Source organism: Hyperoodon ampullatus, assembly GCF_949752795.1.
Source record: "Hyperoodon ampullatus genome assembly, chromosome: 8".
Classification (NCBI taxonomy): Eukaryota; Metazoa; Chordata; class Mammalia; order Artiodactyla; family Ziphiidae; genus Hyperoodon; species Hyperoodon ampullatus.
This window is the reverse complement of record NC_136921.1, coordinates 6,829,288-6,854,712: the sequence shown is the minus strand read 5'-3', so window position 1 is coordinate 6,854,712 and position 25,425 is coordinate 6,829,288. Positions and strand designations below refer to the sequence as shown.

The window sequence follows — 25,425 nt, the reverse complement described above, 5'->3', positions numbered from 1 at the left end:
CTTGGGCGGGGTCTGCGCCGCGGCGGACGGCGCAGGTCAGGTCCCTCCGGTCCGCGCTCCGAGGCGGTCGATGGGACGGAGCGCCGCGGAGCAAGGCGGCGGCGCCCCGTCGCGGGGCTGGGGCAGCGCAAGAGCCCGCGGGAGGCTCGGGCATGGCGGCCGCAGGACCTGAGCCCTACCCCTCGGGGAGCAACCTGGTGGCGGGCGATGGGGATGGAGCGGGGCTGCCGCCGCCGCCTCCTCGGCCCCGCAGCGAAGCGCCGGGTAGCTCGGGATCGTGGCCCTGGAGCAGCTCTCCTCCGTCCTGTGAGGTGAATAACGATACTTGTAGTGGAAGGGATTGCTGTGGCCCCAAAGACCCAAGATGGACAAAATATTGGAATCAAGCACGTTCCTGCAACCCAGCGTGGCCTTTGGGTTCGAACCAGCAATGGAGGTCATTTTGCTTCACCAGATTATCCTGACTCATATCCACCAAACAAGGGATGTATCTACATTTTGGAAGCTGCTCCACGTCAAAAAACACAGCTGACCTTGGATGCACGTTATTGTATTAGAACCATCATTTGAATGTCGGTTTGATCACTTGGAAGCTGGAGCGGGCCATTTGGTTTCTCGTGCACGTGTTGATCCATTAATTAGATCAACAGGGAGATTCATGTGGATTAAGTTCAGTTCTGATGAAGAACTTGAAGGACTGGGATTTCTAGCAAAATATTCGTTTATTCCAGATCCAGACTTTACTTACCTAGGAGATGGCCAGTTTGAATTGTCAGGAGCTGACGGAATAGTACGTTCGAGTCGGGTAGAACAAGGGGAGAAAACAAAACCCGGCCAAGCAGTTGATTGCGTGTGGACGATTAAAGCTACTCCAAAAGATAAGATTTATCTGAGGTTCCTAGATTATCAAATGGAGCACTCAAATGAATGCAAGAGAAACTTTGTTGCAGTCTACGATGGGAGCAGTTCTATTGAAAATCTGAAGGCCAAGTTTTGCGGCACTGTGGCCCATGATGTAATGCTTAAAACAGGAGTTGGGGTGATACGGATGTGGGCTGATGAAGGTAGTCGGCTTAGCACGTTCAGAATGCTTTTTACTTCCTTTGTGGAGCCTCCCTGCACAGACAGCACTTTCTTTTGCCATAGCAACATGTGCATCAATAATTCTTTAGTCTGTAATGGGGTTCAAAACTGTGCATACCCTTGGGATGAAAATCATTGTAAAGAAAAGAAAAAAACAGGACTGTTTGAACAAATCACTGAAACTCACGGAACAGTTGTTGGCATTGCGTCAGGGATTGTCTTGGTCCTTCTCATTATTTCTATTTTAGTACAAGTGAAACAGCCTCGAAAAAAGGTCATGGCTTGCAAAACTGCTTTTAAGAAAACTGGATTTCAAGAAGAGTTTGATCCTCCTTATTATGAACTGTTTTCACCGAGAGACAAGGAGATGTCTGCAGACCTGTCGGAGGAACTGGACAGCTACCAGAAGGCGCGGCGCTCCTCTACTGCGTCGCCGTGCATCCACGACCATCACTGTGGATCGCAGGCACCCAGCCTCAAGCAAAGCAGGCACAACATGAGTTCCATGGAACTTCCCTTCCGAAATGGTTTTGTACAAGTGCAGCCAATGAAAACATTCAATAGCATCTTCAAAAAGAGAAGCTACACTTTCAAGCAGGCACATGAGTGCCCTGAACAGGCCCTAGAAGACAGAGTAATGGAAGGGATTACCTGTGAAATTTGTCAGAGGGAGGGAAGATTCTGCACAAGCATCCATAGCCATTGATTTTTTTTTAACATCTTTATTGGAGTATAATTGCTTTACAGTGGTGTGTTAGTTTCCACTTTATAACAAAGTGAATCAGTTATACATATACGTATATCCCCATATCTCCTCCCTCTTGCGTTTCCCTCCCTCCCACCCTAGCCATCAATTTTTAATCTTCTACTGAAGGTGATTAATTATTAAGTATGTACGTATGTAGCCTACAGAGCACGCATACTGTCTTCAGCAGCCAACCCTTTTCTCCTGTCAGAACTAGGAAGGCCTTCATTCCCCATTAACCTAATGTAATGGTGAAGTTTTTATTGTCTCGGGCAATCTATATATGTTAACCCAACCAAGGAACTTACTCCATTCAGTAAAAAACAAAAAAAAAGCCTCTATTGCTCAGTGTCCTACAAACAAAGCACCAGTTACATAGTAGCATTTGGAGAGAGGAGGGGTAGTGGTGCGCCAGGCTCAGCTGCCTGCCTGTCTCAGCAGCAGGAAGACCGCTCTTGACTGATAGAGCTCCGTCAATATTTTGATCCCACAGTAAGTTTAAAAGTAAGATTTTTCTTCACATTCCTTTTATTTTTTTCTTTTCTCTAAATTTAATTTGTTTTATAAGCCAGTAATTTTACCCTTTCAGTTTCTTATATAAATGGTTCATGTATCACACGTATTTCAATATAGGCATTTGTTCTACAATTTGTCAAAATATAACTAGTTACTGTGGTAAGTGCCAATTAAGACACAGAGTTGTGTTCTGTCCATCTGCTTCTTCTTGACTGGTTTCTATACTGCTGCCTTTTAATTACTGGATCCTTAATCTTTATTTTCTGTGATATGATTTAGCACCTTTAAGTCACATTTTGTCTTAGTTATATTATACGAGAAAGTTTCATAATCCTGGGATGTATGCACCATTGCCAGTTATACCTAAAAACTTGAAAAAGATTAAAATTTTTAGAAATGCTTTGAAATTTCCCAAGTTTTATCACATTCAGTAATAGCCCATTCATTCCTGCAAGCAAAAAGTCATTTAATTCATTTTGGGGGAGGCCTATCATTATATTTACTTCCAGTGTTTCTCATTACTAGATCTGTGTCTTTTATTATTTTAATAAAAAGATTATCTCACTCCGTTTGTGTTGGTTTATCTTATAGGATACGGTAACCAAGGTTGTATGAGAGTTAAAGGAAAATGCCTAGGAAACTGTATAAGTCTTTAGATTGCTTCTTATTTGGGACAATACATTTTTCTAGTTCTTACCAAGAATAACAATTTCTACTTTTTTTAAAACTGCACTCTTGACCTTATTTTTTATGGTATATAAACAATAATTTATAAACATGATATAAAAACTCACTGCATTTTTTTAGACTTTTGATATTATTTGATACTGTACAAACTTTATTAAATCAAGATTAAAGAGCTACATGACAGATTTCTTTCAGTGTTCACATTAGCAGCTTTGTACACAAATATGCTGTGATGGAACTCTACACTATAATTTACTGTAAATACCTTGGTAATGTGTGCATAAGCATTTGTTTCCTCTTGTTATTGCATTTAGTTTATGATAAATTTTTCACTGTGTGATATTTATTGTTCTAAATCACGACACAAATCTGATATTAAAATATACATTATTACATGAAAAAAAAGATTTTAGTTTGTTATAGTCCCATTTGTTTATTTTGCTTTTGTTTCCCTTGCTTGAGGAGACATATCCAAAAAAATTACTAATATTGAAGTTAAAGAGCATACTGCCTGTGTTTTCTTCTAGAATTTTTATGGTTTCAGGTCTTACATTTAAGTCTTTAATCTATTTTGAATTTATTTTTGTGCATGGTATGAGAGAGTAATCCACTTTGATCTTTTGTATGTAGTCATGTTTTCCCAACACCATTTACTGAAGAGGCTGTCTTCCCCTCATTGTATATTCTTACTGCCTTTGTCATAGATTAATTGCCCATATAAGTGTGGGTTTATTTCTGCTCTATATTCTGTTGCATTGATCTATGCGTCCGTTTTTATGCCAGTACCATCCTGTTTTTGTGTGTGTGTGATTCTCAACATTTTTATTTAAAATAATAGCAGTGGGGGGCTTCCCTGGTAGTGCAGTGGTTAAGAATCCACCTGACAGTGCAGGGGACATGGGTTCAAGCCCTGGTCTGGGAAGATCCCACATGCCGTGGAGCAACTAAGCCTGTGCACCACAACTACTGAGCCTGTGCTCTAGAGCCCATGAGCCACAACTACTGAGCCCTCGTGCTACAACTACTGAAGCTCATGCACCTAGAGCCAGTGCTCTGCAACAAGAGAAGCCACCACAATGAGAAGCCCGCGAACTACAATGAAGGGTAGCCCCTGCTCGCCGCAACTAGAGAAAGTCCACACGCAGCAACAAAGACCCAATGCAGCCAAAAATAAATAAATAAAATAAAGAGTAAAAAAAAAATAACATGTTTTTTAAAAAAAATAAAATGAAATAATAGCAGTGGGGAATGTGACCATATTTTCATATTTCCAAATGAGCACTTTAAATAATCCCCAGTTTTTATTACTTACATGTCCAGATTCTACCAGTTGTGTTTGGCTTCTTTATCTTTCTTTTTTAGCCCTCACTGGGATCATAATTATTCTTTCCATCAAGGGAAGTTCATTTGTGATGGTTTCTGGGCTATTAGATTTGGCATGTACAGTTGCAAACATAGTTGGAGCAGCACTCACAGCTACCATACACTAACATTAACAGCAAGAAGAAGTTTTTTACATGGTGTTTCTTCTATGTGTATCATCCCACAAATTGCCTTCAGTCATAGACTGAAGTACCATACTGTTTTGATCACTGTAGCTTTGTAGTATAGTTTGAAACCAGGGAGCATGACGCCTCCAGTTCTTCTCTTTTTAAAATTTGAAGTGTAGTTAATTTACAATGTTGTGTTAATTTCTGTTGTACAGCAAAGTTATTCAGATATATATTCTTTTTCCGATTCTTTTCCATTATAGATTATTACAAGGTATTGAGTACAGTTCCCTGTGTTATACAGTAAGAACTTGCTATGTATCTATTTTATATATAGTCGTGTGTATCTGTTAATCCCAAGCTCCTAATTTAAACCTCCCCTCGCCTTCCCCTTTGGTAACCATAGGTTTCTTTTCTGTGTCTGTTTCTGTTTTGTAAATAAGTTCATTTGTATCATTTTTTTAGATTCCACATATAAGTAATATCACATGATTATTGTCTTTCTCTGTCTGACATAACTTCACTTAGTATGATAATCTCTAGGTCCGTCCTTGTTGCTGCTCCAGTTCTGTTCTTCTCTCTCAAGATTTTTTTTTTTTTTTTTGGTTATTCAGGGTCTTTTCTGTTTCTATACAAATTTTAGAATTATTTGTTCTCATTCTGTGAAAAATGCTGTTGGTGTTTTAATAGGTATTGTGTTGAATCTGTAGTTTGCCTTGGGTTGTATGGTCATTTTAACAATATTAATTCTTCCAATCCATGAGCACAGTGTATCTTTCCATCTGTGTCATTTTCAATTTCTTTCATCAGTGTCTTACAGTTTTCCTAGTATAGATGTTTTACCTCCTTAGTTAGATTTATTCCTAGGTATTTCATTCTTTTTGATGTGATTGAAAATAAAATTGTATCATTAATTTCTTTTTTTGGATAGTTCATTGTCAGTGTATAGAAATGCAACAGATTTCTGTATAATAGTTTTGTGTCCCACAACTTTACCCAGTTCACTGATGCGTTCTAGTAGTTTTTGATCGTGCCTTTAGGCTTTTCTATGTATAGTGAGTGTCATGTCATCTGTAAAGAATGACAGTTTTACTTATTCCTTTCCAATTTGGATTCCTTTTATTTCTTTTTCTTGTCTGATTGCCATGGCCAGGACTTATAATATTATGTTTATTAAAAGTGGCAAGAGTCTTGTTCTTGATCTTAGAGGAAATGCTTTCAGCTTTTCACCACTGAGTATGGTGTTAGTTGTGGGCTTGTCATATATGGCCTTTATTAGTCTGAGGTATTTTACCGCTATACCCACTTTGTGGAGTTTTTTTTTTTTTTAATAAATGGATGTTGAATTTTGTCAAAAGATTTTCCCACATCTATTGAGAGGATCATATGACTTTTAATCTTCAGTTTGTTAATGTGGTGTATCACATTGACTGATTTGCAGCTATTGAACAATCTGTGCATCTCTGGGATAAATCCCACTTGATTGTGGTGTATGATCTTTTTAATGTACCACTGAGTTCGGTTTGCTAATATTTTGTTGAGATTTTTGCATCTATGTTCATCAGTGGCATTGGTCTGTAATGTGTGTGTGTGTGTGTGTGTGTGTGTGTGTGTGATATCTTTTTCTAGTTTTGGTATCAGGGTGATGCTGGCCTCAAAGCATGAGTTAAGAAGCATTCCTTCCTCTCCTATTTTTTGGAATAGTTTGAAAAGGATAGGTGTTAACTCTTCTCTAAATGTTTGGTAGAATTCACCTGTGAAGCCATTTGGTCCTGGACTTCAATTTCTTGGGAGTATTTTATTACTGATTCAATTTCATTATTGGTAATTGGTCTGTTCATATTTTCTATTTCTTCCTGGTTCAGTCTTGGGAGATTGTACATTTCTAGGAATCTGTCCATGTCTTCCAGGTTGTCCATTTTATTGGCATATAATTGTTCACAATAATCTCTTATGATCCTTTATATATTTTATGGTGTTTGTTGTGACTTCCTCTTTCTCATTTCTGATTTTATTTATTTGGGCCCTCTCTCTTTTTTCTTGATGAGTCTGGCTGAAGGTTTACCAATTTTGTTTATCTTTTCAAAGAATCGGTTCTTAGTTTCATTGATCTTTTAAATTTCTGCCCTGATCTTTATTTTTTTCATACTAACTTTGGGGTTTGTTTATTCTCTTTAGTTACTTTAGGTGTAAGGTTAGGTTGTTTATTTGAGATTTTTCTTATTTCCTGAGGTACGCTTGTATTGCTCTAAACTTCCCTCTTAGAACTACTTTTGCTGTTTCCCATAGATTTTGGATTGTTGTGTTTTCGTTTTCATTTGTCTCCAGGTATTTTTTAATTTCCTCTTTGATTTCTTCAATGACCCATTGGTTGTTTAGTAGCATACTGTTTAGCCTTCATGTGTTTGTGTTTTTTGCAATTTTTTCCTTGTAGTTGATTTCTGGTTTCATAGCATCGTGGTTGGAAAAGGTGCTTGATATGATTTCAGTCTTCTTAAGTTTACTGAGACTTGTTTTGTGGCCTAATGTGTGATCTACCCTGTAGAATGTTCCATGTGCCCTTGAAAAGAATGTGTATTCTGTTGCTTTTGGGTGGAGTGTTCTACCTATATCTATTAAGTCTACCTGGCCTAATGTGTTGTTTAAGGCCAGTGTTTCCTTATTGATTTTGTCTGAATGATGCATCCATTGATGTATGTGGGGTTTTAAAGTACTCTAATATTGTTGTTTAGTGTCAACTTCTCTTTTTATGTCTGTTAATATTTGCTTTTTGTATTTAGGTTCTCCTATGTTGGGGCCATGTATATCTATGTATATACCTAATGCTGGCCCACTGGTAGGTGGAGCCAGATCCTGGAGTCTCTGGCTGCAGGGCCTGAGGGTCCTGGAGCTGGTATCAGCCTGCTGGAGGGTGGGGTGAGGCCCAGGGGGTCCCTGGACTAGTGCTGATGCACTGGTAGGCAAGTCCATGTCCTGGGCCCTCTGGTGGACAGGGCCAGATCCTGGGCCTTCTGGCAGATGGGGCCATGTCCCAGGTGGCTGCGAGCTCAGGGGGTCCTAAGGAAGCTGGCCTACTAGTGGATGGGCCTGTGTCTCCACTCAACTAGCTACTTGGCCTGAGGCATCCTAGTACTGGTGTTGACAGGCTGGTGGGTGGGGCTGGGTCCCCATGCTAATAAGCTAGAGGGAAGATTCCAAAATGTCACTTGCCAGCACAGTGTTACTGTGGTAGAACGGAGCTCCCCAACAGAGCTGCTGCCAGTGCGTATATCCCCAGGATGATCTCCTGTTGCCTCCTGCCTCTCTGGGAGGCTCTCCAAGATCAGCAGGCAGGTCTGAACCAGGCTCCTTTCAGATTACGGCTTCTGCCCTGGGTCCTAGTATATGTGAGATTTTGTGTGTACCCTTGGAGAGTGGAGTCTCTATATCCTACAGCTCCTTGGCTCTCTGGAAAGTAAGCCCTACTGGCTTTCAAAGCCCAATGTTCTGGAAGCTCTCCTTCCTGGTTCAGGACCCCCAGGCTGGGAAGACCAATGTAGGCTCATATCCTTCAGTCCTTAGGGAGAACCTCTGCAATTGTGATTATCCCCCATTTGTGGGTCATCCGCCCAAGGATATGGGTCTTGACTCTACCTTGTCTCCACCTCTCCTACACATCTTCTTGTGGTTCCTTCTTTATATATTTAGTTGTAGAAGATCTTTTCTGCTAGTCTTCAGGTCTTTCTCTTCAATATTTGCTCTGTAAATTGTAATACTGCTGTGCCTGCGGCAGGAAGTGAGCTCAAGTTCTTTCCAATCTGACATCTTGCCCACTTGCCTCAATATAAAGTTATTAATGAGATAGTTCACATGTTTAAATTTCATACTAAGTCTTCAAAATCTGGTATGTATTTCACACTTACAGCACATATCAATTTGGGCTATGTACATTTCAAGTGCTCAATAGTCATGTGTAGCTAGTTGCTACTATATCAGACAGCATATGATCAACGCTTGTAAATGTTCCATAGATAAAACTAAAAATGTATATTTTCAATTTTTTATTTAAAAAAAATCTCACTGTGCCCAAATCTGAAAATGGTGTCTGAAATTATTTTCCCATTTAACTGAATTTTGGTCAATTTACATATGGAATTTTAATAGTTTTTACTTTAAACATATAGCTGCTAGATTGGTGCACATAGGTTTATGACTGCTGTGTTTTCTTCATAAAGTTTGCTTCTTAAAAATGTTTAATTGTGGTCAAACACCCCTAATATAAGATTTACCATCTTAACCATTTTTTAGGGTATGGTTTAGTAGTGTTAATTATACTCACATTGTTGTGCAACAAAACTCCAGAGCTCTTCATCTTGAAAAACTGAAACTCTACGTCCCTTAAACAACATCTCCCCATTTGCCCAACTCCCTAGTCCCTGGCAATCACCATTTTACTCTCTGTCTCTATGAATCTGACTACTCTAGGTACCTCATATAAGTGGAATCATATAGTATGTGTCTTTTTGATACTGACTTATTTTACTTAGCATCATATCCTCCAGGTTCATTCATGTTGTCGTATATGTCAGAATTTCCTTCCTTTTTATGTCTGAATAATATTCCATTGTATAGACAGACCATATTTTGCGTTTCAACTGCCAATGGACACAATTTGCTTTCACCTTCTGGCTATTGTGAATAATGCTGCTATGAACATGGGCATACAATTATCTCTTTGAGATGCTGCTTTCAATTCTTTTGGGTATATACCCAGAAGTGGAATTGCTGGATCATCTGGTATTTCTATTTTTAATTTTTTGAGGAGCTGCCATACTGTTTTCCACAGTGGCTGCACCATTTTACATTCCCACCAACAGTACATGAGGGTTTCAATTTCTCCACATCTTCTGCCAGGCATGTTTTCTGTATTTTTTGCTTTGTTTTGTTTGTTTTTTGTATTTTTTTTAAATGATAGCCATCCTAATCGGTGTGAGGTGACATCTCACTGTAGTTTTGATTTGCATTTCCCTAATGATTAATGATGTTGAGCATCTTTTCATGTGCTTATTGGTCATTTGCACATATGTCAAGAAATGTCTAAGTCCTTTGCCCATTTTTGAATCAGGTCTTTTGGTTGTTTTTGAGTTTTAGGAGTTCTCTATATATTCTGGATATTCATCCCTTATCAAATATATGATTTGAAAATATTTTCTCCCATTCTATGGTCTGCCTTTTAACTCTGTGATAATATCTTTTGATGTACACATTTAAAATTGTTTCATGAAGTCCAATTTGTTAATTTTTTAGGGACTTCCCTGGTGGTCCAGTGGTTAAGACTCTGCATTTCCACTGCAGGGTGCACGGGGTTGATCCCTGGTCGGGGAACTAAGTTCCCTCATGCTGTGTGGCATGTCCCCCCGCAAAAAGAAAACCAAAACTATCAGCAATTTGTTATTTTTCATTAACTATGCCTTTGGTGTAATTTTCAAGAAATCTTCTCCAAATTCAATGTTGTGAAGTTTTGTCCTATGCCTTCTTCTAAGAGTTTTATAGTTTTAGATCCTTGATCCATTTTGAGTTAATTTTTTATATGACATCAGTAAGAGTCCAAATTCATTTTTTACATTTGGATATTTAGTTTTCCCAGCACCATTTCTTGAAATGACTGTCCCTATTGAATATTCTTTGAACCCTTGAAAAAAGTAACTTGACCATGTATGTGAAGTCTATCTCTTTTAACTTGAAAACTTTATTTAAAAGTTTACTTAAAAATTTAAAAAATATAAAAAAATCTCCATCCAATCTATTTCTTTCGATGTAAGAATTCTGTTCATTCACATGATTATTTTATTCCTTCTATTTAGTATAAGCTCATTCTTTTTGTGTTTCCTTTTTCCTTTTTTTATAAACGATTTTATTTGTTGTTAATTTGGGAATTCTCTGGTACTTTTCCACTTCCATGTAAATGCAGTACAGCATCTCCAGATCTCTGACATTCTTGACTCCCTCTCACTTATAAGGGCCCGTGGGGTTAGGTTGAAACTACCCAGATAATCCATGGTAACCTCCTTATGGCAAGACCCTTAACTTAATCATATCTACAAAGTCCCTTTGCCATGTAAGGCAACATATTCACAGCTTCCAGAGATTAGAATGTGAACTTCTCTGCAGGGCCATTTTTCTGCCTACCACACACCATCAGCCTAAAGTTCAACCCAGATCTTATTGAAAACTTGAAAGTTTTCCTCTAAGTTATTGAAATTTTGTTCTTGTCTCTTCTTGGGGAACATCTGTCACCCACAGATTTCTACTTTCCAGGCTCTGTTGCTCTCATGTTGCTCTTCAATCCTATCTACTCTATTTTTCTGACGCATTCTGGGAGATGATCTCCAGAAGAGCACACTTCTACACTGATTTTACTTTTGCATTATCAATTATGATCTTTACTGCTTTCAATATGCATTAAAAAAATTCACTCTTTTGCTTCCAAGTTAGCTACTGCCCCTCCCATAATATGAATATACTCATTTTCAACAAATGGTTTTGTTTTCATAAAGTTCCAAGGTAAAGAGTTCCTCTTTATTTTGCCAAATATAGATACTTCAAATGAAGCATTCTCCCTGATTTTACATTAAGTATTCTCATCCACTAAGTGGAAGACAAAAACAAAAACAAAAAAACAAATAAGGAGCTTTCCTTAGAGAGCTCCACCTTAACAAAGCTTATTTCTGATTGGGTATTTTACAAGTTGCATATTAATAGGAGGAAAGAGTTCTGTAAGTTACTAATAAGTCCAAAATTCAGCTGCATGGGTTAAAGATGGAGAATAGACTATTTCATTAATGAGGCTGTTGACTCTTTCCCAGAGTGTGATCACATTAGATTGCTGCATATGCTCATTGGTGGTCGTTGAAATTGTACAGAAAGGGTTCAAAGGAGAGTAGGAGAAGAGGAAATGAATCTGTGTTTACTGAGAAAGTGGAATTAGAAATTCCTGGACAAGTAAGCATTTGGGTGAATGATTGCCCAAGATGAAGAGGAACTCCCTCCCTGTTTGGAGACAGAAGAATGGAAACACAGGGGAAAGAAGACTGATCCTTAATGGTTATTTGAAGAGAGCATTCTTTCTTTCAAATGCTTTCTGTTGTGTGAGATAAGCTAAACTAGAACTGGTTACTTGTGGCGCTCCAGCGGGGAAGTGTCTATCTGGATTCTGCTGACTACAGGTCCCCAGGTCTCTTGGAGCTCACAGGAACACACTTTTCCCTCCTGGTGTGTTCTGTGGGGTGGTGTTAGTGATTCCATGGAGGGAATCCAACGCAGGGGACTTGAGACGGTCACTTTTGCACCAGAGGAAATGCTTTTCTTCCACTCTGAAACCCATTCAAACCTTTCCATAAAAGAGGAATACTTATATACAGGCCTACAGCAGTGTGATTTTTTGAGTCAAGACATTTAAAAAAGATTTTCAGGGCTTCCCTGGTGGCGCAGTGGTTGAGAGTCCGCCTGCCGATGCAGGGGACACAGGTTCGTGCCCTGGTCCGGGAAGATCCCACATGCCGCGGAGCAGCTGGGCCCGTGAGCCATGGCCGCTGAGCCTGCGCGTCTGGAGCCTGTGCTCCGCAACGGGAGAGGCCACAACAGTGAGAGGCCCGCATACCACACAAAAAAACAGAAAAACAAAACAAAAAAAGATTTTCAGTTTTGAAAAAATTTTTTTGGCCACACCTCACAGCTTGCAGGGATCTTAATTCCCTGACCAGGGATTGAACCGGGGCCATGGCAGTGAAAGTGCCTAACCACTAGACCACCAGGGAATTCCCTGAAAATTCCTTAAATGTTTTCTATTTCTGTAAAAGGGAAACTTTCCACTTAGCAGTACTAATCCAGGATATATCAAAACTGAATGCTGTCTTTGCCCTCAACTATTCTAACTACCCAGAGCGGTTGAAGATCTAAGACCTCTGTGTCATCTTGGTGTGCCCAACTCTTACTGGATTCAGCTGAAGACTTACCAGACCACTGAACAATGGGGACTTATTTTAACCATTTGTATACAAATGCACTTATTTTGCTCTATCCAGAACGGTAATTTTCTACCCTTAATTAGCATAAGCACCATGAAACTGTGCACCTTCCTTCCTATCACTTCAAAACTCCTAACATCCCTTCTCTCCCTGCTCCCCATCCCTTCCAGCTCCCTCAACCACCATGAATGTCTTCAACAGTGTGTTCCCTTGCCTGGCAAGCAAGTGAACTCATTTTTGAAAAGCCCGAGTGGTCTGTTTTATTCTGATCCTGCTTGTACAGAGTATATAAGCAGCACTGCCGAGGTACTTCAGTGACTGTTGATTTGATATGGTTTTAACAGACTCCGCGTGTCCCTGTAGGAGAGTGGTGGCTGAATCCTGTGTCCCTGCTGTGTATTTTTTGCATGTCATTCCATGGGGATTGGACTTTAAAGGACCAAAGGGTATCCAAACTCAATCTCATATATTCTAAGTTTGTTAACAATGTGCTCAGGTCACATGACTTTTCGGTAAAGAACTAAGAACATGCTGCAGTTTTAGTCTGTCCAGTTGTCTTTTTGCTCTCATGCCTTACGTAAACCTTTCTTTGGGAGATGACCAAGGAGGATGGAACATTTTGCAGTGGACTATCCTAAGGCAACCATGCCCCCTTTGGGGACATAAATTGTGCCAACAGAAAGCTATCCTCTCAGATGTGTGTGTGTTTCATCACTCAATCAATATTCCAAACTTTCCACTATTCCAATCCTTCCAATATTTCTGGCTTTTGTCAATCTAACTTGAAATGAAATACATCATACACATGGCAATGGGATAGCTTTGTGTAGCCTTATGGAAACGCTTTTTTACATTTCCAGCATTCATAGTTGTAGAACCAGTTTGGGTACAGCTAGCAATTGAATAGTTTTTGAGTCATCACCACTGTTTTTTTTTTTTTAATTACTGTTTAAGTCAAGTTATCTTAATAGTGTCCTAAGGATCCTATTAACTAACGGTAACCATGAGGAATTTAAGTATTTTGCCTAAGCCTTTGGAGGGAACACGCTCCCTGCTAACACTGACTTCAATCCAATGAAACCAATTTCAGACTTCCGACCTCCAGATCTCTAAGAGAATAAACAGACACTGTTTCAAGCCACCAAGTTTGTGGTAATTTGTTACAGCAGCCATAGGAAACTAATACATCGCCTGTGCCAGGTTTACCTGTTTTTAAAAAGCCTAGGTTTACCGCTATTTTTAAACAGTCAACTCTTACTATGTCACCAGCATTATGTAGAACTAAAAACCATCTGTAAGCCAGGAGTATTATTCATATATTCATATCTCTTACTACTTTGAGCTAAAAAATTGAAGTAAATGTATTTATCTTCACAATGTTAACTTCAGAGCGAGCTACTTGGCTCACACTTCAAACAAAATTGAAAGGCAAGGTTCAAAGTGCGGTGGTGAACATTCTGTCTTAGTACACTGAAATAATCACTGTCAGCCTTGGGATGTTTAATAAATAGCAAAGTGCATACAGATATTTACCACAGTTTTAAAGAAAAACAGAGGTCCCATTCTGTGGTCCCAACAACAACAAATAGGCATCGCCTTGAACTGTTTCTAAATTCTTGAGTACAGTTGTTTTGAAAGTAGAGTTCGCTTGCAATCTTCAAAAAAAAAAAAAAAAAAAAGAACGTCCTGCTCTTCCTCAAAATGTGCTCTGAATTAAATGTGGACCGGAATCACTTGGTATCAAGGCGTAGCAACTGCTCTTTGCCATTTATTATCACGGACTTTAACTCTCCATCTTCTTCCACCTCTATCTTTTCTTGGCCACTCTCAATGATTCTCTTGGTGGTGATCTTCTTGCCATTAATGATTTCGGAGGAAGTCGACGTGGATTTGAAGTTGCCCGTCCCACCACTACAAGACATGGAGAAGGAAGAAAGGTCCCCATTCCCCAGGGAACCAAAGGAGGTAAATCCTGTATCAAAGGAAGAAAAACCGCCTCCAAATGCTGGAAATTCACTGAAGGTGGAGAAAATCGGTGCGGACCCTCTGCGTCTGCTTCCCCGGGAGTTCCTCCGACCGCCCAAAATGTTCTCAAGCGGGTCTCTGAAGAAGTGAGGCAAAAACGGGTCCCGGCCGCCGAAGAACTCCCTGAAGATGTCGGCCGGGTCCCGGAAGGTGAAGGGGTCCTCGAAGGGGTCCCCGAAGGGCCTGCCGTCCCAGCTGCCCTCCACTCCAGCCTCGCCGTATCGGTCGTAGACGTCCCTCTTCTCGGCGTCTGACAACACCTCGTAGGCCTGGGCCACTTGTCTGAATCTCCTCTCTGCCTCCTCCTTGTTCTCAGGGTTTTTGTCCGGGTGCCACTTGAGCGCCAGCTTGCGGTACGCCTTCCTGATGGCCTCAATCGAGGCCTGGCGGGGCACGCCCAGCACCTCGTAGTAGTCCACCATGCTGGACGGCCGGGCACAGCCTGCAGGCCAGGGACAGGGTGAGCGGTGCGGCCGTCAGCCCTGGGGCATGGGCCAGAGTGCCCACCAGGCCAGGCTGCCCGGAGGGGGTGCCCCTTGTGACGAGGCCCGCCCCTTATGACGAGGCCCGCGTCTCACTGGCTGAGGCCGCATCCCAGAATGCTCTCCCCACGAGGCGCTCTGTGACGTGTTTCACGCAGGCGTGGAGGCCCCGCCCACCTATTTGCTCCGCCCACCCGGCCCTCAGCTGACCTGTGGTCTCCAAATAGGGGCAGTGGCTCTGAATGCCTTAGGAAATGCTTTCCTTAAAATAGGGTTTACGTCAGGGTTCCCCTCGGCCTGAGATAGGGATAGAGCAACAGGAGTGAGTTTAGTCCGACCCTGGGCTGAAGGACAGTGGTATCATTTGTCTAGGACAGCATTTCTCCAACTTTTTGGCTTCAGGACCCTTCTGATTTTATGTGGGTTATATCTATCAGTACTTACTTCATTAAAAATTAAAACAGTCAAAGTTAATTAGTCAATTTAATAACGATAAACCCATTACATGCTAACATAAATCATATTTTTATGGAAAAATAACTCGTTTTCAAGCCAAAGAAATTTAATGAAGAGTGGTTTCATTTCACATTTTTTTCATCTTAACAGAGAGCTTACCAGAGAGCTAGATTTTTATATCTGCTTCTACATTCAATGTATTGCTATATCACGTGTCATGTAGCCACTGGGAAATTCTACTGTACACGAAAGTCAAATATCATTATCATGAAAATAGTTTTAACTTTGCGAAATTCTCTGATGAAATCTTGGGGATCCCCAGGGGGCTCTGGCCCATAGTTTGTGAACACCTCGTCTAGTATATCAAAGTGACTAAAGCTTGTTTGGCCATGTTTATAGTGCTGTGGGTAAACTTGGGGTTCAACGATTACTTCTGCTAAAACTGCTGTATCATAACCATGATTTTCTTTTTGACCTCTGACTTCTTTCCACCTCCTCCTCACTCTCTCCCTGACTCTATATTCTTTGCTTTCATAAATGGTGAGGCACCACCAATAAAGGTCACTTAGTTCTAAGAGGAAATGATTAACCAATGAACTCTCAACATTTCATCATGAAGGGTAGTAGATCCAAAAGGGTGCACCATTTCATCATGACACACTGCTGACTCCATATCACCTGGAGAGACTGAAGACCTGAACTTGGCATTTGCTAGGCACGCAATAAACAGTAGTGGGAAGCAGACTGGCCGTAGAGTCCGGTGTAAACAAAGCAATCTGGAAAAATACAAGGTGTGTTTTGGGAGGGTTAAGTGATCCAGAATCGCAGGAGGGAAAGGGGTAGAGGGAGGGGTGAAGCAGAGGGGCTGGAGAGGAGGGGCGAGCTGGAGTCCGTCCCAGGGGGTTCTGAGGGCAAGGCTGAGGAGTCTGAATCCTATGCCGGGCCCTAGGGATCTGTTGACCAAGGTTTCAGGGGTGGTGGTGGCGTGGGGACAGCTGATGCAGGGAACCAAAAGGGACAGGTAGGGATTAGGGGGCTTGGGGGTTGAGGCCCTGAAGCAGGACCATGGCAGGTGGGTCTGAGAAACAGTGGTAGAATGATTCGGATTCGGCACTTTCTTGCTTGGACATGGGGCCTAGAGCAAAGGGAGGACGGGTGTCACATCCATACAGAGACATTTACTGAGTCTTACTGTCTGCAAAACCATGGACGGCCACCTGTGTGAGAGACTGGTTCCAAAGCTGAACCTGTGGACATATATATGTATATATATATGTGAATAGATAGATACATAGATAGAGGCAGAGACACAGAGAGAGTCTAGTAGCAGAGACAGATAGGCAGACTGCTAAGGGGTACAAGGCAGAATAAAGCACAATGCTACAGAGATTTAAGGAAGATGGCTTTGTTTCCCCCTGCAGGGTCCCACAGGTTATCCAGAGGGCAAAGGACTTGTTTATGTAGCCCTTTTAGTTTAGTAGCAAGCAGCTCCAATCTGATTCCATCAAAAGAACTAGGAGTCTGTGGAGTGGTGGGTTTCTTAACTATTGGCTTCAGCTTTAAAAGAAATCACCTTCCAATGGGTTTCAGGAATGCTCTTGCAGACGCCCCACTCTTCAGTAGCCCCTAAAGCAAGACTACATCACTGGCCTGCTCAGTTTCCTTGGTCACCCATGCTCCCCCACCAGGGCACATCTTACTCTGCCCTGTAATTGCCTGGTTGTTTGTCCACCAGAGCCCTCTTGACAGGCACAGACCATTTCTAACTTGGGTTTCTGGCCCCAGCTCCTAGCATGGTGCTGGGAGGGCCAAGACTTCCCATAAATATTTGATGAGTAAAGGAATTAACAATGGATTTTGAGTGTCAGATCTTCACAGGTTTCAGGGCAGGAGCTTTATCGAATTGCTTAGTTGTGGTTCTTGGTCATAATTCTTGACAGTGTGTGGATTGTCTGCTATTCATAATGGTAAAGAACATTTCCTGGTCATGGGCAGAGCCACGATCCCAAACCATCCAAGGGCACAGAGGCCTCAAAATTTTCTGAGTTTCTGCATTGTGCAGGAAAGCCACAAAATCATTACCGGGGTGACTGTGTGTACTTACAGCCCCTTTGCTCTGTGTGATCTACAGATGAACTCTCACAACATTGAGACTTCGGAAGAATTACTGCCCTTACTGTTCAAACTGGACTATGAGTTTCAGAATGGCAGATAAGCACACACCAATGAGCAAAAGCATTGCTACCTCTTTTCTGTTCACCCAGAATCTTGGTCCTGGAGAATTGCTGAGTGTCCGGGCAGGGCAGGGAGGGCAGAGAGCTTCAGAGTACATGAGTGTGAGCACGTGCACACATGTTCACCCATACGTAAGCACACACAAGACTGGAGGTCTGCGGAGGAAGGATGGTGGTACAGGAAAAAGGGACTCTAAGTAACTACTCTAAGTACCAGGATGAGGGGGGCCCTGTGAACAGGACATCAGTTTAAGTTAGCAGTTTCTCCATGAACCTCCTAACAGACCCCCAAGGATGGGCCAGTGATGTCCATAGTGAAAAGTTCGGGCTCTGTGCTTTCATCCTGGGGTTGTGTCAGACAACAATGGATCCCAAAAGGAAAGAGCGAGGTGCTCAGTTCTGTCTGCACTCCGATTTGCCCTTTCTTGGGGAGGGGCACTTCTATTCGGCGGCTACCATACTTGGCTCCCTGACCCTTCGCCCGATCTTTGGAGCACCAGCTAGTGCTGGGTATTGCTGTGGGAGTACATTCTACTTAATCCCAAAGTCCTGCCATCTGCCTTCTCTCCATTTATTTTGATTGGGTAATGACTGTGGCGATTACAGCTCTACTTCTGTCTTCTGGTTTGTTGTCCATTTCCATCTCAGTCTTAATACTGTTGTCTGGGCCCTGCTTGAGGCCGTGGGGAGTCGTGGTTAAGAGGCAGTGCTTCCAGGCTTCTACACCCAGGGCCTGGGTCTCAGATCTGCCACTTAGTAAATACAGGACTTTGGCAAATCACTCCATCTCTCTGAGCCTCAGTGTCTTTGTTTGTAAAATGGGAATAAGAGTATCAGCTTTTACAGCACAGTTCTTGGGGTTTACCTAAGATGTGTTGTAAAGTAGTAAGCGTCATACCTGGCACACAGCATACGCTCAACAGGTATGTATTCCTCTTAGTATTTTTGTTCATCTTGCCCCTTCGCCTTCAACTGATCATCAGAATTTCCCAGAGTGTCTTCTTTCCCCTAGACGTTGGGCCTGTGCGATGAGCACAGTTGACCTTTTGCTGCCTGATGTCTTTTGGTTTCTTATTTATCGAGTGCTCTCTCACTGCCTCCCTGAATGGATATAGATCTGCCCTGAGAAAGGCCTTCTGTGCACACAGACTTGAGTTGGGCTTCCTTTCCCATCATTCTCTACTCCAGCAGCATTCATTTCCTTCTTAGCCTGCTAGGTCACAACCTCTGATGTGTCTGTTTATCTGTTTAGATTGTCAGTCTGTCTCTCTAGATGGAGCATGAATTCTGGGGAGGTGGAAGACGCATCTGTGGTGGTTTCTGCTGGAGACTCCAAGCCCAGTACTGTGCCGGAATCAATAGATGTTGGCTGGATGAATGAATCAAAAAATGATGTGGTGGCTGGGTATATCTATCTATCTATCTATCTATCTATCTATCTCTCTATCTCACAATGGACTATTACTCAGCCATAAAAAAGAATGAAAGAATGCCATTTGCAGCAACATGGATGCAACTAGAGATCATCATACAGAGTGAGGTAAGTCAGACAGAGAAAGACAAATATCATATGATATCACTTATATGTGGAGTCTACAAAATAATACAAATGAACTTATTTACAAAATAGAAACAGACTCAGATGTAGAAAACAAATTTGTGGTTACCAAAGGGGAAAGGGCGGGGGGAGGGATAAATTAGGAGTGCTGGATTAACACATACACACACTATATATAAAATAGATAACCAACAAGGACCTACTGCATAGCACAGGGAACTATATTCAGTATTGTGTAATAACCTATAATGGAAAAGAATCTGAAAAAGAATATATATATATATATATATATATATATATATATATATATATATATATATATATATATATAAAGCTGAATTGCTTTGCTGTACACCTGAAACTAACACTCAACCCCAAAATGGGCAGAAGACCTAAATAGACATTTCTCCAAAGAAGACATACAGATTGCCAACAAACACATGAAAGGATGCTCAACATCACTAATCATTAGAGAAATGCAAATCAGAACTGCAATGAGGTATCACCTCACACTGGTGAGAATGGCCATCATCAAAAAATCTACAAAAAATAAATGCTGGAGAGGGTATGGAGAAAAGGGAACTCTCCTGCACTGCTGATGGGAATGTAAATTGATACAGCCACTACGGAGAACAGCATGGAGGTAAATTAAAAAACTAAAAATAGAGCTACCATACGACCAGCAATCCCACTACTGGGCATATACCCTGAGAAAACCATAATTCAAAAAGAGACATGTACCACAATGTTCATTGTAGCACTATTTACAATAGCCAGGACATGGAAGCAACCTAAATGTCCATTGACAGATGAATGGATAAAGAAGATGTGGCACAAACAGACAATGGAATATTACTCAGCCATAAAAAGAAATGAAATCGAGTTATTTGTAGCGAGGTGCATGGACTTGGAGTCTGTCATACAGAGTGAAGTAAGTCAGAAAGAGAAAAACAAATACCGTATGCTAATGCATATATATGGAATCTAAAAAAAAAATGGTTCTGAAGAACCTAGGGGCAGGAGAGGAATAAAGACGCAGACGTAGAGAATGGACTTGCGGACACGGGGAGGGGGAAGGGTAAGCTGGGACGAAGTGAGAGAGTGGCATGGACGTATATACACTACCGAATGTAAAATAGATAGCTAGTGGGAAGCAGCCGCATAGCACAGGGAGATCAGCTCGGTGCTTTGCAACCACCTAGAGGGGTGGGATAGGGAGGGTGGCAGGGAGGCTCAAGAGGGAGGCGATATGGGGATATATGTATAGCTGATTCACTTTGTTATAAAGCAGAAACTAACACAAGATTGTAAAGCAATTATACTCCAACAAAGATATAAAAAAATGTGATTCAAGTGATTGTTAAGGAATTCCAGCCAGTTAAACTGTTGTTGCCTATGAAGAGACCTAGTCCAGTTCTGCCCTCTTTATCTCTAAAAGTAAACTTCCAGGTACTACTAGCTGACTGACAGGGATCGTCATGTGAAATAATCAAACATTAACTTGCTGTGCAGTTTGGTTCTTGCGCTGTGTAAGTGGGAGAGGGTAGACCTCCGGCAGGTGACAGTCTTGGTAGCAACGGCAGGGGCACCATGACAGCAGGGTCCCAGGGTCCACGTCCACTCATCCTGGGCCTGCTGCTGTGTGCGCTTGGCCCTGCCCTGACGCAGGGTGGGAAGCTGTTGGTGGTCCCCATAGACGGCAGCCACTGGCTGAGTTTGATCAGGATCGTCCATCAGCTGCAGCACAAGGGACATGATATAGTGGTCCTCGCACCCGACGCCTCCCTGCACATTAAGGAAGGGGCATCTTACACCTTGAAGAGGTATCCCGTGCCATTCCGCAGGGAGGACTTGGAAGTGGCTTTTGTAAACCTTGGGCGTAATGTTTTCGAGAACGATCCTTTTCTGCAGCGCGTGGTCAAAATATACAAGAAAGTCAAAGATGACTCAGCTCTACTGTTTTCCGCCTGCTCCCATTTACTGCACAACAAGGAGTTGATGTCCTCCCTGGCAGAAGGCGGCTTTGATGCTGTATTGACTGACCCTTTCCTTCCCTGCGGCCCCATCGTGGCCCAGTACCTGGCTGTGCCTGCCGTGTTCTTCTTGAATGGACTGCCGTGCAGCCTGGACTTTCAGGGTACCCAGTGCCCCAACCCACCGTCCTATGTGCCCAGGCCTCTGTCCTTTAACTCAGATCGCATGACCTTCCTGCAGCGGGTGAAGAACATACTCATTGCCTTGTCAGAGAGCTTTCTGTGCAGTGTGGTTTATTCCCAGTACGCACCACTTGCCTCGGAAGTCCTTCAGAAAGACGTGACTCTCCAGGACCTTATGAGCTATGCATCTATCTGGCTTCTCAGAAGCGACTTTGTAAATAATTACCCAAGGCCCATCATGCCCAATACAGTTTTTATTGGTGGGATTAACTGCGCTAGCAAAAAGCCACTATCTCAGGTGTGTATTTGAGTGGGAACTTTATTTTTATTTATTTATTTATTTTTTTTTTGGCGGTACGCAGGTCTCTCACTGTTGTGGGCTCTCCCGTTGCGGAGCACAGACTCCGGACTCGCAGGCTCAGCGGCCATGGCTCACGGGCCCAGCCGCTCCGCGGCATGTGGGATCTTCCCGGACCGGGGCATGAACCCGTGTCCCCTGCATCGGCAGGCGGACTCTCAACCACTGCACCACCAGGGAAGCCCCGAGTGGGAACTTTAGATGTCTGTAGTCTGGCAAGTGCTTTGGGTAGATGAGCTTGCCACAGATGCTGAATGAGCATGCTGAGATAGTCTCAAATGTCCTCTCTCGTTGATTTCTATCTCACCAGTCTCCTAGGTCTGAGTTGTAATTTATAGCTGTCTTTGGTATCATCTTCTGGGTTATTTCGTTTATCAGATACTTCAGGAAAGTGTATTTTGGCCACTTTATTCTGTATGCTCCAGCAGATAATAATCAATTAGATGCAACACCATTTAAATGCCATAAGCACAGCATGCTGGGTTCAGGGTTCCTTGCAGAGAACAAAATTGTGCTTCATGCACTTTGCCTGTGACTGGGTCAGGCTCACAGGAGTCAAGATGGCTCAAATAATTTTTTGATATCTGTAGATCCCAGCAGGGAAAATTGCCTTTATGTTCCTGATTAAAGGTCCATTTCTAGATATTCTGATAGGCTGAATCCTGCAGTTCCATTTCCTCTACTAAGCAAATCACCAGATAGCCAGGTTCTGACAATGGGCAGAAAGTTCATGCATCTCTCTTAAATGTTTATATGTAAATTTTTTTCCCCTACACCATTGCAAGTATGCAGAAAAGTAGCATTCACATCCTCTTCCAAATCTCAACAGAGGAGATAGAGAATAGCAGGAGAGGCTCCTTCAAAAGGGGGTTTGGGAAGGATTCTTCAAGAAGATGACATTTCAGTGGGCGTGCATTCATTTGTTTTTCAAGTATTGGTTGAGGATCTGCTGGTAGCTCAGGCACTTTCCAGGTGCTGAGTCTGGCTCCTACTAAGGGGCTATCATCACCCTTGGAGAGTGATGAATCTTATTTCCAGTGTGCCACTGACATGATTCATATTTTAAATGATCATGTAATTGTCACAGCCAGGAGAAACTCTGGGCAGTGGGAAGAAACCAGGAGAAATCAAGTGTCAGGTGGATGCCTCCACCTCACTGCTGCAAGACAGAGTCTCCAGAGTGGGGCTCTGATTCCGCCCCTGTAATGTGGAGAGAGATCTGATAATCCCTCAAAGGTCCTATGGCAATAAGATTCTGAGAAATGGCCCATTGGACACATTTGTGTCTGATGGGGTGGTCTGGTGAAGAAAGAAGGAGGTGGTGTTGATTTTCTGAAAGCAAGATGAGAAAACCTAAGAGTATAGAAAACCATTAATGATTCTCTTTCAGACAGAGGAAAAGGAAGGGGTGAAATATCATCAAACCAATGGGCGTATCTCAGGTCAAAGGAAAGAAAGCTAGCCAGCACATCCAAGTGAGATTTTCATTTCATTGCTTTGCGTTAAGTTTGCCATTGGTTTTTGGCAAACAGTCTTTATTTATTTAAATGATTTCCTTCTTTATTTTGGATGTTTAGTGGGAGAGGCTGCAGAACTTTATCAACTACCTTTCTTGATATCATATTTTTATATCATTTATTGATATATTTCTTCCCCTGTAAATTTGTCTAAGTGGTGAATTGTATTGAGTATGTATTGGTTGCTGCCTTGTTTGGTGCAAATAAGCTTAGGTGTGAGAATGTCTCTGTAAGTTGTACCAAATAGTAGCTCTCCTTGTCCTATTTTAAATGCTTTTAATTTGCAATTCCACTTTTTTGGATATTAATATCACCATTCCTGCATTATTTTTGTTTACACTTCTCTAGTGCCTCTTTACTACTCCGTATCTTCAACCTTCTTCTTTCTCTTTAAACAACATGGAGCTGATATTCTTAACCTAGTCAGGCAGATTCCTTAAATAGTTGAATTTTTCCTGTTTGTACTTAACAGTTGATAGATTTGATTATAATTCTTCCAGTTTATTTTTATTTTGCTTTGTCATCTCCCCTTTTCTTGATTTTTGCTGGTTTGTCACGTTGCTGTTATCTTTTTTCCTTTTTATTAATTAAAGAATGTTACTCTGCACTTCCCTCCCTCTAGTGGGGACCATCCTACTCCCAATGCTATTGGTAAAGGTCCAGAACTTTTCAAGAATAAAGATAAAATCCTCATTTGGTAATGAGAGTCCATAGAGAAAGCACAGCCTGGTGTTGGCCATACCTTTGGGGTGTCTGAAAGAATAAAGATGATAGAACAGTGTCGAGAGAAAAGGCATGAAACTCAAGAATTCCAAGATGTCAGTCCCCTCTCAGGGTGAGAGATCATCTTTACAGACATGTAGAGATACAGAGATGACATCCATACATCCACATTAGTTGTGAGGAAAACAGCCAAACAGAAGATGGGTGAGAACATACTTGAAGATGACGAGGAAAAGAAAGAGTGCTGACCGGGGAAGACTGCAATGTTTGTAAGTGGCTCTGAATGTATAATGAGAAAGCGACATGCTTCCAACAAAGTAAGGGTTTCACGAGGCTTCTTGCAAAACAAAAGGCATTTGGGAAGGAAAAATCTAATAAAAGCCTGGAACTAAACATACTAAACTTGCAGCAAAAGTCAGGATTTTTATATTAAAAGCTTCCTTGGAGTAGGCAAGTCTTTTCGTTTCGGGGAGCCTTATTTTTTTGGAATGGGATAAGAGGTGGGGGGTCGAGGTTTATTTCAGTCAACACGTGGCTTCGCTCTTTGGCCATTCGAGAGACTGTGAAATCGGGGCAAGGTTTAGGGGAAGTTTTGCCAAGTAGGAGGTAGACCTTACCATTACTGAATCCTGTACTGGACCAGAATCGACACTGGCCATGATAACACAAGCTGTGCAGCTTGCCCTTCTGTGATCTGTAAACGGACTTTCATGGCATTTAAACTCCAGCCAAGTGATATTACCTAACTTTGGGTGTTTATGGCCCTGCACGTTCCCTCTGTGTTAATCATATCCTACTGTGGCTGAGTGGCTGTGGAAGGGTATGGAAGGAGGGGACGTTGGCCCTTTCTAGACAAGGTTAAAGTGAGAGTGGGTTTCATGAAGGAGGGAAGGTCCTAGGAAATTTAGGAAATTCAGCGTGGTCGGCGGGGAGGATGATACCCGCTCTCTGACCTTTCAGATGAGCCCAATGGGAAAGGCCAAGACAGCTGCCAGGAGCCAGGGGCCTAGAACAGGGCCTGAGGCTGGTGGGGGCAGAATAGACAGTGGGATGGGCTGGCAGTAGGGCTGGTCAGTGGCTTTACCGGCATGCTTGGAATCAAGCTTGGCAGCCGTCTCTGAAAATCATGTGTGCTGAGCCCCGTCTGAAGTCTCCTAGCTCACATCCAGGGTAGCCAGCATCCTGGTTTGTCCAGGACTGTTCTGGTTTTTAACACTGAAAGTCCCAGGAAACCCCGCAGTTCTGGGCAAAGCCAACCACATCACACAGTCTCACTAATGCCCTTGGCACTCTTTGGAGACATGTAAAATCATCTGGAGACTCTCAGGGAGTTAATTAGATCATTAATAACCGACAGTTGGGGAAAATTGCCCTACTTATGCCTTGCTG

General features: G+C 42.2%; 3 protein-coding genes across 6 annotated transcripts in view; 2 read left to right on the top strand and 1 right to left on the bottom strand.

Moving 5' to 3' along the window:
• Nucleotides 1-25,425, top strand: part of LOC307057354 (UDP-glucuronosyltransferase 1A1-like) — a gene marked incomplete at both ends in the record, with an annotated part of 54,813 nt that overhangs the window by 23,178 nt on the left and 6,210 nt on the right. The window contains one exon of one of the 4 annotated variants that reach the window (XM_079710529.1): nucleotides 21,670-21,736. The exons of 2 other annotated variants lie outside the window; for them this stretch is intronic. In XM_079710529.1, coding sequence (XP_079566655.1) covers nucleotides 21,670-21,736 — 67 coding nt within the window. Of the gene's footprint in view, nucleotides 1-20,872; nucleotides 21,737-25,425 lie in introns of those variants that run through there. One more of the 4 variants, XM_079710527.1, reaches the window with a different exon arrangement.
• On the top strand, nucleotides 153-1,841 carry LOC307056734 (neuropilin and tolloid-like protein 2; the record flags this gene model as incomplete). The annotated part of the gene is given in 4 exon segments (XM_079709590.1): nucleotides 153-264; nucleotides 314-555; nucleotides 557-1,743; nucleotides 1,745-1,841. Coding segments are annotated over 4 exon segments (1,638 nt in total).
• LOC307057234 (dnaJ homolog subfamily B member 3-like) lies at nucleotides 14,258-14,974 on the bottom strand (the record flags this gene model as incomplete). Its single annotated transcript, XM_079710358.1, has 1 exon — nucleotides 14,258-14,974. The coding sequence occupies one exon, from the start codon at nucleotides 14,972-14,974 to the stop codon at nucleotides 14,258-14,260; it is 717 nt and encodes a 238-aa protein (XP_079566484.1).